This window comes from Bos grunniens, chromosome 10, assembly GCF_055505025.1.
Source record: "Bos grunniens cultivar Pamir isolate PY7600 chromosome 10, Bosgru_T2T1.0, whole genome shotgun sequence".
Taxonomy (NCBI): Eukaryota; Metazoa; Chordata; class Mammalia; order Artiodactyla; family Bovidae; genus Bos; species Bos grunniens.
In genome coordinates, this window is record NC_141174.1 from 48,466,976 (window position 1) to 48,480,236 (window position 13,261).

Consider the following 13,261-nt stretch of genomic DNA (forward strand, 5'->3'; position numbering starts at 1 on the left):
ATTTAATCTTTCTGCTCCTGGCATCACAAGGCTCAAACGTCACCAAAAAAGACCGGCTGGCTGAAAACCCGGCGGGGTGACGCACACAACATCTTACCATATGGATTCTCATCAATCAGGACCGAGAAGAGCCTTAAGCCAGCCCAGTGGAGGAAGGCGGGTGCGTCCCCCGGACCAACGGCTCCCCTACAACCCCGGCGCTCCGCTCGCGTCTGCACGCAGGAAACCGAGGATACAGGACCACCGGACCGGACGCCTGGGGATCTGCTGCGCCGCGGGGACTGCGGCCCCGCGTTCTGAAGGGGCCACCCAGGCGGCAGCAAACGCCGAGAGCCTAAGGGTCAAGACTCCCCTCAGCTGAGACCCCACGAATACTTCCACCAGACGACTGACACAAGAACCGCGACAGTCGGCGCGTACTCCCCTCCCTGGGTTCAAACCCGCCCAGGACCTTACCTGAAGGGGCAGCGCCACCTCCGCCCGACGGCGCTGGCTGTCGCGGTGGCGGCGGTCACAACTCCGAGAGCAGTGACGCCTCTCATAAAAACAACCTGCTCACAGGCGTCCGCAGCCGGGAGGCGGCGGCCGGCGGGGCACCGCGGCGCATGCCGGGACTCGTAGTCTGGTCCGCGCCTCATACCCGGCGGCGGCCGAGTGAAGAACTACGACTCCCGAAGAGGAGCGCAACGGGCCGCCGGGAAGCTGCTGGAAGCTGGGCCCCGCGGCCGAGATCCTGACAACATCCGGGCCCCGGCGCTGGAGAGGCGCCGCGGCCGGTTACTATGGAGACGGGCTGCTACAACCACTTGGCAGGATTCCACCCTGGAGGACCGCTCCTGGGATTAGGCGGATTAGTTTATGCGTATTGATCCAGTCGACCGCTCACCAGCTCTTTGCTGCTTTAATTGCGTGTAGAAAAAGAGCCGCGTCCCCTCGGTGCTCCCTGGCCTTTTTGCCATCAGCTGCAGGAAAACACTGCGTTTGCGGAAAAAATAAAGAAGACATCGAGAATGACCGAGTGCGACTGGGTGGGTTTGGGCAGAGGGCTGGATGTTTTTGACTGTTGGTACTCTTTACTATAAATTTTGGGCACCTCGCATTCCCACCCACCCCACGCTCCAAAAAAACCACTTTTGTAGGCAATCACTGGACTACACAGATGTAACATACACTGCATTAAGCCGGAATTGCCTCTGAAGGTATAAAGATGATTGGGGATGGTATGCAACTCATACCCCACTGCAAAATGGGGTGATGGTTTTGAACAAGAAAAATGTTCCTTGTTAATTCACATGTTTACATTGTCTTGTTCAAAAAAGGATATGAGGGGGCGAAAGAATATGATGCATTTATATCACTGTTGATAGAAACAGTAGAAAGTTAAGGTTTAATTCTCTGTCCCTAATTGTGGCCAATTTTTTTTTTTTTTAACATGAGCAAGAAGGATGGTTGGGCCTGAGGAGAAACAAAAGCGTGCCTAAAAATTAGGCCTTAGGGAATTTTTTGCTTTTGGTGTTACTGTGATTAACATCAACTGTGAAACCAAAACCAAAGAAGAAAAAGCACTTTTAATGTTATAATTACAGCTTCTATAATGGGCATTTTTATTATTTCAATGGCTTATTTATCTTTATAAAAATGTGTGTTTATAACAAAAGACTTGCAAAAGTCAAAGTGGCCTAGTCTCTAATTCTAGGAGAGCCTGAGTATTAAATTAGTAAGAAAGCCAATACCATTTGTAGATTTCATTCAAGGCACTTAATTGATTTTAAAAGATTCATTTATAATTTTCATTAACCTTCTTATCCTTCACTAACAGTCGCTGACTCAGTGTGTAATCTAGTAGAGAATTTAATCTTTTTATTATTCTATTAGGCTGTTTTGTTTTTAATGTATCCGTTTTGAACTCCACATTTCAAGAATATCAGATTTGAAGAGGGCTAAACCTAAATAAGAAAGCTGCAGTGAGGACCTAGGATATAAAGTAAAAGCAATGGGTATTTTTATTTTATTTCAAAGTCCATAAACATTTGTGAATTGTTCTGGAGGTACAAAAGATTTAGGTGGACAGTAACTTCTACAGATTGTATGGTACAGATAATGCCAACAAAATTTTTCAGCTCATTTGTCTTCTATTTTGACTACATTCTGTTTTCTCTATTACATTGTGGAGTCAAAGTTGATCTGAATTTCAGAGCCAGTTGTAGAGGGTAATTTGAAAGTCACAACCTCTGTGAGTGAGGTTGCCCTGGGCAACCTGACTGGTGTCCATAAATTATATCAGGATTGGTACTTTCTCTCACAAGTCACAAGGCAGCACCTCCCACTTAAGAAAAGTGGGAACCTTGACATTTTGAGACAAAGTGACCTGTTGTCAGAATGCCATAACATTCTGGCAACTTACTCTGCTCCAATGTCTCTGCTCTGGATATTTAAAACAATTTAATAAGCAGTGTTAAAAAGGATAAATAGCAAGATCTGATGAGTTTTATTTCCAGCTTTGCCAGCTTCCTACAAGATGATAAGTGTTAGTAAATGGGAGCATACTAGTGTAAATGTTCTTAACCTGTAAATTTCAGAACTGAATTGTGGAAAATGGTGCATATGCATTGAGGTATACCTGCAAAAAAAAAAATGATAAAAATTGGTTCCATTTATATAGTAATGTATCATTTACATCTGATTTTCTTTCACTTTCCAACCACAGGAATTATAGCAAAATTTTTTAACCAGTTTTACAGACAATATAAAAACAAAGGTGCAGTGATGATAAAGGATTGAAATGTAGGTCACAGAGTTCTCGCCTTGTGCTGCTCCCCTAATACTATCATACTTCTTCAAATGTGAACAAGTGGATTATGAATTTTAGTATCTCAAATTAGATCCATTAAATGTGAATATAAAATAATATATAGGTCTAAAATTTGAAGCTATAAAAAGAAGGTGGAGTAAATACTTCACATTTGCAGACTAGAACTAAAGATTTCAAAACAAATAGGTTTTTGATGGTGGGAAACAATTTTGCTGAGATACTAAGTGGAATCACCCAGGAATTCAGAGTAAGCTGGGTTATTTTAAGAGAAACCAAGTTAATCTGACCCAAATTTGATCCTGACACAACAATGTGGCCAATATTCTTTCCTCCATTTTAGAGTTGGAGAAACTGAGATTTTATGCTTGCTAGTTTTAAGAATTTAGAATTCTTAAAGGGTCTGAGCCTCATGAATCACAATAATCTACTATAAAGTCTTCAAAGAAAAAGAATTTTAATGCATATAAGCAACCTTCTATTTAATTCAACCTTAAAAAGTCACAATTACAGTACCCTGGGGCTTTCCAGGTGGCACCAGTGGTAAAAAGACGGCCTGCCAATGCAGAAGACAAACAAGAGGTGGGTTCAATCCCTGGGTCAGGAAGATCCCTTGGAGGCAGGCACAGCAACCCACTCCAGTATTCTTGCCTGAAGAATCCCTACGGACAGAGGAGCCTGGTGGGCTACAGTCCATAGGGCTGCAAAGAGCCGGACAGGACTGAAGCAACTTAGCACGCACGCACGCTCTGTACCCTGCCAACCTCTCTATAAGGTTAGATTATAATAATATAAATTCTGATCTGAAAGGACTTAGATGTTAAGTATTTCAGAAATTACCAAATTTGGGGGTTTTTTTAAACTGCTTATGCTGACATGGACCCCACAGAATGCATTTTTAAGGGCCTTATCACAAGTAAATGTACACTCTTCATTCATGTTTTTCAAATAACTGAAGATCACTTTCTTATGGCTACATTTGGAGAGCCCTTATATCCTCAGATATGCAGATGACACCACCCTTATGGCAGAAAGTGAAGAGGAACTAAAAAGCCTCTTGATGAAAGTTAAAGTGGAGAGTGAAAAAGTTGGCTTAAAGCTCAACATTCAGAAAACAAAGATCATGGCATCTAGTCCCATCACTTCATGGGAAATAGATGGGGAAACAGTGTCAGACTTTATTTTTCTGGGCTCCAAAAGCACTGCAGATGGTGACTGCAGCCATGAAATTAAAAGACGCTTACTCCTTGGAAGGAAAGTGATGACCAACCTAGATAGCATATTCAAAAGCAGAGACATTACTTTGCCAACAAAGGTCCGTCTAGTCAAGGCTATGGTTTTTCCTGTGGTCATGTATGGATGTGAGAGTTGGACTGTAAAGAAGGCTGAGTGCTGAAGAATTGATGCTTTTGAACTGTGGTGTTGGAGAAGACTCTTGAGAGTCCCTTGGACTGCAAGGAGATCCAACCAGTCCATTCTGAAGGAGATCAGCCCTGGGATTTCTTTGGAAGGAATGATGCTAAAGCTGAAACTCCAGTACTTTGGCCACCTCATGTGAAGAGTTGATTCACTGGAAAAGACTCTGATGCTGGGAGGTATTGGGGGCAGGAGGAAAAGGGGACGACAGAGGATGAGATGGCTGGATGGCATCAGTGACTCAATGGACGTGAGTCTGAGTGAACTCCAGAAGTTGGTGATGGACGGGGAGGCCTGGCGTGCTGCAATTCATGGGGTCGCAAAGAGTCAGACACGACTGAGCGACTGATCTTATCTATATCCTCAGATTAGGAAACAAACCTATCTAATCCATCTCCTGTTTTATATTTATAGACAAGGAATTTGAATCCTTGCGAAGTAACTTCATCAAAGTCACGCAGCTTTTATTACTGGCAACATCAGAACCTAGAACTGGTGACACCTAATTTTGGAGGCGAAGACCTACCTTTTTAAAAAATAACTAACCAATTTCCCAACATTATTGAGCTGGTTTCTTATGTGCTTATCTCCTATACAATAAAATGTGGAACTTCAGATTTTTAATCACAATTTTTCCAGCATCTAACAATGCCCAGCACACAGTAGGTACTCACTATTTGTTGAATGAGTGATAAATAAGGTCCGTATAGTCTGTTCCATGTGAATTCTTTCACCTTCATGATTGAAGCTTGTTGATTTTAATGGACATGACTTTACTGAAGATAAAGCATGTTATGTTCATATGCTAGAAAATATCACTTTTGTATTCATTCTTTTTACTGTCTTGCTCCCTCCTCCCCCAAATAGCTAAATTATTTTGAATATTTATTGAATTTATTATGTATGTTAGTTACAAATTGTAGCAAATGACCATCTACCCAAATGTTTGTCCATAAATCTGGGGGTCTTCCTTGATATGTTCCTCTTCCTCTCCATCCACATCCATCAGTCACCAGGTCCTATGGATTCTACTTTCAAAATATGTCTCAAATTTATTTCCTAGCCTCTCTGTACCACCATCTTTCTATAAATCATCATCATCAGTCACATGGATTACTGAAGCTCCTCTCCACATCCATTCAAGGCTCTGACAGCCAAGTAATCGTCCTAAAAATTATGTTTCTCTTTAAAACTCTTCAATAGCTTTCCATAGCTTTTACCATAAAGATCCAAACTTCTCACACAGTCAACCAGACACTTCAGGTTCTGCCCCTGCCCCTCTCTCCTCATCTTAAGCCATTTTCACTCCACTTGGGCCATGCATTTTCTCTGTGCCCTTTTCTATCTTTTCCTTCCTTGCCTTCCAGTCTTAGATTCAACGACACTTCACCAGAATGGCCTTCCTAGGCCCTCACACTAGATTAGAACCCCCCTGAGTCTTCAGAAATACCTTGAATTTTTTTTTCTTCATAGCATTTACAATTGTAATTAGTTGTTGTGGAATCATTTGCTTAATACACAAAGCAAAGATCCACAAGGTTCAGATTGCTGAATGTTTGTTTATCTTGTTATTTTTTCACTCTAAAATTCAACTGTACATCCTCTTTGAACTATGATCTATTGCATCCTATTCTATAATTTACACATTTTTATAAGTTCTCATAGTTCTAGTACGGGATTTTTAAAACTTATCTTGTACATACTTTTGAAAAGTTTGCTCTGTACAGACATATATAATTGAAATATATATATATATAATATACATATATATGTGCTTAGTCACTCAGTCATGTCTGACTCTTTGTGACCCCATGGAATGTAACCTGCCAGGTTCCTCGGTCCATGGAAATTCTCCAGACAGGAATACTGATGTGCGTTGCTATGCCCTCCTCCAGGGGATCTTCCCAACCCAGGGATTGAACCCAGATCTCCCGCATTGCAGATGGATTCTTTACCATCTGAGCCACCAGGGAAGCCCATACATATATATGTATGTGTATATATACATATATACATATATATATATATATATATTGTTCAGTCACTAAGTTGTGTCTGACTCTCTGTGACCCCATGGACTGCAGCACACCAGGCTTCCTGGTCCTCCACTATCTCCCAGTTTTCTCAAGTTCATCTCCATTGAGTCAGTAATGCTATCTAACCATCTCATCCTCTGTTGGCCTCTTCTTTTGCCTTCAATCTTTCCCAGCATCAGGGCCTTTTCCAATGAGCTGGCTCTTCCCATCAGGTGGCCAAAGTACTGGAGCTTCACCTTTAGCATCAGTCTTTCCAATGAATATTCATGGTTGATCTCCTTTAGGAGTGACTGGTTTGATGTCCTTGCAGTCCCAGGAAGCCATTATAATATAATGGCTACTCTTCAATGTCCTCAAGAGAAAAGACTCCCAAAAGGAGAGTAGATGGGGCTAAGTTTTTGTTTTCTTCTGTTTTTCTACCTTTATTAAGATATAACTGACATATAACATTTGTGTAAGTTTAGGGGGTACAACCTAATGCTTTGATATATATTGTGAAATGATTAACACAGTATGATTAGCTGATACATCCATCACCTCACATAATTACAAATTTTTGTGTGTGAGTGTGGTGAGAACATCTACTCTCAAACTTTCAAATACAGTATTGTTAATGGCAGTAACCATACTGTATGTTAGGTCCCTAGAACTTACTCTTCTTACAACTGAAAGTTGTAAAAAAAGTTGATTCTTTGACCATCAATCATCTCTCCATTTACCCCCATACCCAGCCCCTGATAACTACCATTCTGCTCTTTCTTTTTTTTTAAGATTCTACATATATGTGAGATCATACAGCATTTGTCTTTCTCTGATTTACTTCACTTAACATAATGATTTCAAGGTCCTAGATATTGCTGCAAATGGCAGGGCTCTTCTTTTATTATGACTGATAGTACTCCATTCTGTGTGTGTGTTTCTCCATCCATGCATCTGTTGATGGATACTTGTTTCCATGTCTTAGCTATTATGAATAATGCTGCAATGAACATGGGAGTGCAGATATCTCTTCAAGATGTGATTTCATTTTCTTTGGATATCTAAGAAGTGAAACTGCTGGATCATATGGTAGTTCTATCTTTAGTTTTTTGAGGAAATTCCACACTGTTTTCCATAGTGGCTGTACCAATTTACATTTCCACCAACAGTTCCCTTTTCTCCACATCCTCAACTCTTATTCTCTCTTAACTTTTTGATAATAGCCATTCTTCAGGTGTGGAGTGACATCATATTGTGGTTTAGGTCTGCATTTCTCTGATGACTGGGAATGTTCAACATCTTTTCATGTACTTGTTAGTTATCTATGTATCTTTGGGGGAAATGTCTGTTCAGATCCTCTGCCCATTATTTAATTATATTGCTTGGTTTTTTGCTACTGAATTGTATGAGTTCTTAAGATATTTTAGAAGTTAACCCCTTATCTGATACATGGTTTGCACATATGTTTTCCCATTCCAAGTTTGCCTCTTCATTCTGCTGTTTTTGTGCTGTACAGAAGCTTTTTAGTTTGTTGTAGCCACACTTGTTGATTTTTGCTTTGGTTGTTTGTAGTTTTGTTGCCATATCCAAAAATCATTACTAAGGCCACCTCCAAGGACCTTTTCCCCTGTGTTTTCTTCTAGGAGTTTTATGGTATCAGATCTTACATTCAAGTCTTTGATCTTTTTCAGTCAATTTTTTTGAGTTGTATAAAAAAGGTTAGGGCTTAATTTAAATAATTCTGTTTTCTTTTTTTCACAACTGTGTAATTGATAATTATTTTATGCATTTATCTTTTAGGAAAAGAAAAGTACTTCAGCTTCAAATTCAGACACAGAAATGAAACCTGAACTGCCTCCCTGTGTGAATCCTGGCAATCCGGTGTTTTCATGTATGTTGGATCCAAAGACACTCCATACGACTACCTCACTATCAAAACCTAAGATGATTATGTATAAAACCAATTCAAGTAATTACGGTGAATTTTTACCTATGCCACAGTTTTTCCCCTGCTATTATACTCCAAGGGAGCAAGTATTTTCTAGTCATATCAGAGCGACTGGATTTTATCAAAATAATACTCTAAACACTGCACCTGACAGAACAAGAACCCTTGACTTCCCTAATTTTCAAAACACTCTATGAAAGTATGTTACTCTTAAAGAGAAAATGTATTCAGGAAAAACGAGTTTTAAATCTAAACTAGGATATCTAATTTGAAATATAAAAAAGCCTTGAAGTAATTTTTAAAAATACCTTTGACAAATAAAGCATTTCAAATGATAAGTGAATGACAGTGACTTCTTAAATAAAAATGTGTTCAAAACAGAATAAATGGTAGAAAGCATTTTATTATACCTAGCTTTATTTAGCTCATGTAGTTCCAAAACTTCAAAATGTTTTCAGGATCTCAACTTGTCTACTGAGTATATTTACCCAGACAAAGGAACACAGGAATTCTAATTAGAAAAACTGAATTGAACAAGATTTTGATGAGAAATTTCTTACTTTTCTGTTACTTCAACTAATAGCTTAGAACCTGGGGAAATGTTAGTTCTCACTGCTAAGCTGGTGGAAGAGAAGATTTGAAATTTTTTCATTCAGTTATTGAACACCTACTTATGGCAGGCACTATTCAAAATAAGTGGGCTTCCCTGGTGGCTCAGTGGGAAGAACCTACCTACCAATGCAGGAGACACAAGTTTGATCCCTGGGTTAGGAAGATCCCCTGGAGAAGGAAATGGCAACTCACTCCAGTATTCTTGCATGGAAAATTCCATGGACAGAGGAGCCTGGCAGGCTACAGTCCATGGGGGTCACAAAAGATTCATACATGACTTAGCGACTAAACAACAAAAAATGTGTAAAGTGAACACAGAAATGAAAGAGAGTTTGTTTTATTGTTTCAATAAACAATATTTGGGGGAAATGAGATTAGCAAATTAATAATGTGTGATAATTTATGTAATATAAAATACATAAAAGGTCTTTCAGACACAGAGACACAATTGGCTTAAACAGAGACAAGGAGGTCAGAAGAAACATCCTAGAGAACGTAAAGCCAAATCAAAGGAAAGACCAGTCCAGGAAAAAGAAATCTTAGATATAAAAGAATGAAAATGTGTAAGAATGTTGCACATTTTCACAAATGCAATTACTCTGATACATCTTCAACACAGAGCATGAGCAGTGACAGATGATGGCCTATGCTGCTGCTGCTGCTAAGTCGCTTCAGTCGTGTCTGACTCTGTGCAACCCCATAGACGGCAGCCCACCAGGCTCCTCTGTCCCTGGGATTCTCCAAGAATACTGGAGTGGGTTGCCATTTCCTTCTCCAATGCATGCACGCGTGCTAAGCTGCTTCAGTCATGTCCGACTCTGTGTGACCCTATGGACAGCAGCCCACCAGGCTCCTCTGTCCATGGGATTCTCTAGGCAAGAATACTAGAGTGGTTTGCCATTTCCTTCTCCAATGATAGCCTATACAATTCTTTAAACTCTGAAATCACACTACACAGAGATATATTTCAGCTGCCATCTGTTGAAACTGCCTGTTCAATTGGAACTAAACTGCTTTACTGGAAAAAAACAGAATCACTATTCTTATTTTTCCCTGTTGGTTTCAGATTCAGGATATTAACATCAATTAGAAAAAATAATCTTGTGAGTAACTAGGGGATCAGAAAAGTTGGACACAGAAAAGTTGAATCTTAGGAAACAGCTCAACCTTTGCAGCCTCATGAAATTCTTTCAAATATCCCAAAATATGATATGGGCAGAGGAAAGAAAAAAAGATTGACTTTGTTAACTTCCTCTGAAACATCAAAAATGAAGGCACTGCACAAGATTTCCAGGTGAATGATGCAACAGAATTTGAGTTTACCAGACTTCTTTGGCATAAACTATATAAACCATTTTACTCCTTCACTGTAGGTGCTTGATTTGTACCAAGTGAAGTCAACTTTTTAACATGTAAAATCTAGAGGGTAACCAAAAGTTCCTTACTATGATAGGTGGTTAGGCATTTTTTTGTTTTCTTTTGCTGCTGTTGCTAAAATTCTTAAGAAGGATGAGTATCATGGAATCAAGCATGTTGTCTGGAATGCAGTTAAGTAGTCATTCAGTGTCTATTAAAGTCCAGGGACTTCTAGGCACCTAGCTTCATGGACGGAGAAGGCAATGGCAACCCACTCCAGCACTCTTGCCTGGAAAATCCCATGGACGGAGGAGCCTGGTAGGCTGCAGTCCATGGGGTCGCAAAGAGTTGGACATAACTGAAGCAACTTCACAGCAGCAGCAGTAGCAGCAGCTTCATGGAGGTTAGATTCTAATAAATTCTAGTAGGGGAAAACCACCAAAAGACATATGTATAAATATGTATATACATTTATATATAAATGTATATACATTTATATATATATATATATACACACACACTTTCTAAAGTAAATGTTTCTCTGTCTTTATGTTACACTGACATAGGTAGTACACATGTATTTATACACGTGTAGACATACAGCATGCTGCAGTCCATGGTGTTGCAAAGAGTCAGACATGACTGGGCAACTGAGCAACAAGATGTAGAAATATTTACAAATACTTACTTACATGTATAAATATATAAATTTAAAATATGTGTAAATCAGTCAGTTAAGTCACTCAGTCGTGTCTGACTCTTTGCAACCCCATGGACTGCAGCACACCAGGCTTCTCTGTCTATCACCAACTCCCAGAGCTTACTCAAACTCATGTCCATTGAGTCAGTGATGCCATCCAACCATCTCATCCTCTATCGTCCCCTTCTTCTCCCTCCTTCAATGTTTCCAGCGTCAGGGTCTTTTCAAATCAGTCAGTTCTTCACATCAGGTGGCCAAAGTATTGGAGTTTCAGCTTCAGCATCAGTCCTTCTAATGAATATTCATGGCTGATTTCCTTTAGCATGGACTGGTTGGATCTCCTTGCAGTCCAAGGGACTCTCAAGAGTCTTCTCCAACACCACAGTTCAAAAGCATCAATTCTTTGGCGCTCAGCTTTCTTTATAGTCCAACTCTCACATCCATACATGACTACTGGAAAAACCAAAACTTTGACTAGACGGACATTTGTTTACAAAGTAACATCTCTGTTTTTTAATATGCTGTCTAGGTTGGTCATATGCATATCTGTGGTGTCATATGCATATCTGAGGTTATTGATATTTCTCCTGGCAATCTTGATTCTAGCTTGTGCTTCATCCAGCCCAGCGTTTCTCATGATGTACTCTGCATATAAGTTAAATAAGCAGGGTGACAATATACAGCCTTGACATACTCCTTTTCTGATTTGGAACCGGTCTGTTGTTACATGTTCAGTTCTAACTGTTGCTTCTTGACCTGCATACAGATTTTTCAGGAAGCAGGTCAGCTGGTCTGGTATTCCTATCTCTTGAAGAATTTTCCATAGTTCATTGTGATCCACATAGTCAAAGGCTTTGGCATAGTCAATAAAACAGAAGTAGATGTTTTTCTGGAATTCTCTTGTTTTTTTGATGAGCCAACAGATGTTGGCAATTTGATCTCTGGTTCCTCTGCCTTTTCTAAATCCAGCTTGAACACCTGGAAGGTCACGGTTCACATACTGTTGAAGCCTGGCTTGGAGAATTTTGAGCATTACTTTGCTAGCGTGTGAGATGAATGCAATTGTGTGGCAGTTTGAGCATTCTTTGGCATTGCCCTTGAAGAAGGTGCTATTGTGAGCACCCTCACTGGCTTATATGTATACATATTTACACATAAATATTTATGTTGGGTTTCCCCAGTGGCTCAGTCAGTAAAGAGTCTGCCTGCAAAGCAGGAGACTAGGGTTTGATCCCTGGGTCAGGAAGATCTCCTGGAGAAGGGAATGGCAACACACTCCGGTATTCTTGCCTGGAAAATCCCATGAATAGGGGAGCCTGGTGGCTACAGTCCATGGGATCGCGAAGAATCTGACACGACTGAGTAACTAATAGCAGCACCATAATGTGTACATATTTACACATAAATATTTATGTCCATGTATGTATGTTAGTTGCTCAGTCATGTCTGACTCTTTGCAACTCCATGAACTGTAGCTTGTAGGCGCCTCCGTCCATGGGATTCTCCAGGCAAGAATACTGGAATGGTTTGCCATTTCCTTCTCAGGGGGATCTTTGCCACCCAGAGATCTAACCTGGGTTTGCATTGCAGGCAAATTCTTTAATGTCTGAGCCACCAGGGAAGCCCCCATATAAGTACAACATTTACATATTTATGTTACATAAATTTTACTTATGTAAATATTTTATTTACATGTTACTGACATGTGTGTGTGTGTATATATATATGTATACAACATGCCAGGTGAAAAGAAATATAGGGAAAAACTAACACAGGGTTAGCGGAAGAGTGCTTGGACAAGGAGGTATTTAAGGTACAGGAGTGTCTGATCAGTTGGTATTTGAAGATGCCCCTGAAGAAAGTCAAGAGAAAGTCAAGTTATTGTGGGAACTGAATATCTAGTCTGATGTTCAAGGAAGAAGTTGAATATAATCAATTTAAACAATATTCACACAAAGATATTATTTAAAATCATGAGATAAGATAACAAAGTGTAGGCAGAATAAAGACCAAAGGACTAATCTTTAGGCAACTCATTTAGAAGTCAGGGGGATGACAAGGAATAAACAAATGAGACCAAGAAGTAACTAGTGAAGTAGGAAGAAACGAGGAAGACTGTGATACTCGGAAGTCAAGTAAGGAACTTGTTTCCTAAACAGGGCATGACCCACCTTTGGGAAACTATCTTGGAAGCTAACACATAGACTGAGACCTGAGGGTTTGATTAGGCAATGTAGAGATAACTGGTGCCTCAGCAAGAAGTATCTCAGTGGGGTTGTAGAGAGGAAAACCATACTAGAACAGGTTTATGAAAGCCTGCAAGAAGTAAAAACTTTTTAGTAGCTTTTCTGTACAGTGAATATAGAGATGGGGTAATAGCTGGAAATATATGTGGGGGCCAAAGG

General features: G+C 40.0%; 3 protein-coding genes across 17 annotated transcripts in view; 1 reads left to right on the top strand and 2 right to left on the bottom strand.

Moving 5' to 3' along the window:
* Positions 1–595, bottom strand: part of CCPG1 (cell cycle progression 1) — a 42,050-nt gene extending 41,455 nt beyond the window's left edge. For 8 of the 15 annotated variants that reach the window (XM_086321049.1, XM_086321045.1, XM_086321047.1 and 5 more), the window contains exon 1: positions 457–595. The gene's annotated coding sequence lies outside the window, so the exon portion shown is untranslated. Of the gene's footprint in view, positions 1–97 lie in introns of all 15 variants that reach the window. The other 7 variants (XM_086321048.1, XM_086321042.1, XM_086321037.1 and 4 more) reach the window with 3 other exon arrangements.
* PIERCE2 (piercer of microtubule wall 2) lies at positions 570–8,526 on the top strand. Its single transcript, XM_086321082.1, has 2 exons — positions 570–1,028; positions 8,041–8,526. The coding sequence occupies exons 1-2, from the start codon at positions 1,011–1,013 to the stop codon at positions 8,383–8,385; spliced, it is 363 nt and encodes a 120-aa protein (XP_086177208.1). The 5' UTR covers positions 570–1,010; the 3' UTR covers positions 8,386–8,526.
* The window catches only part of DNAAF4 (dynein axonemal assembly factor 4), an 85,950-nt gene continuing 73,487 nt past the window's right edge, over positions 799–13,261 (bottom strand). The window contains exon 10 of the transcript XR_015134553.1: positions 799–975. The gene's annotated coding sequence lies outside the window, so the exon portion shown is untranslated. The remainder of the gene's footprint in view (positions 976–13,261) is intronic.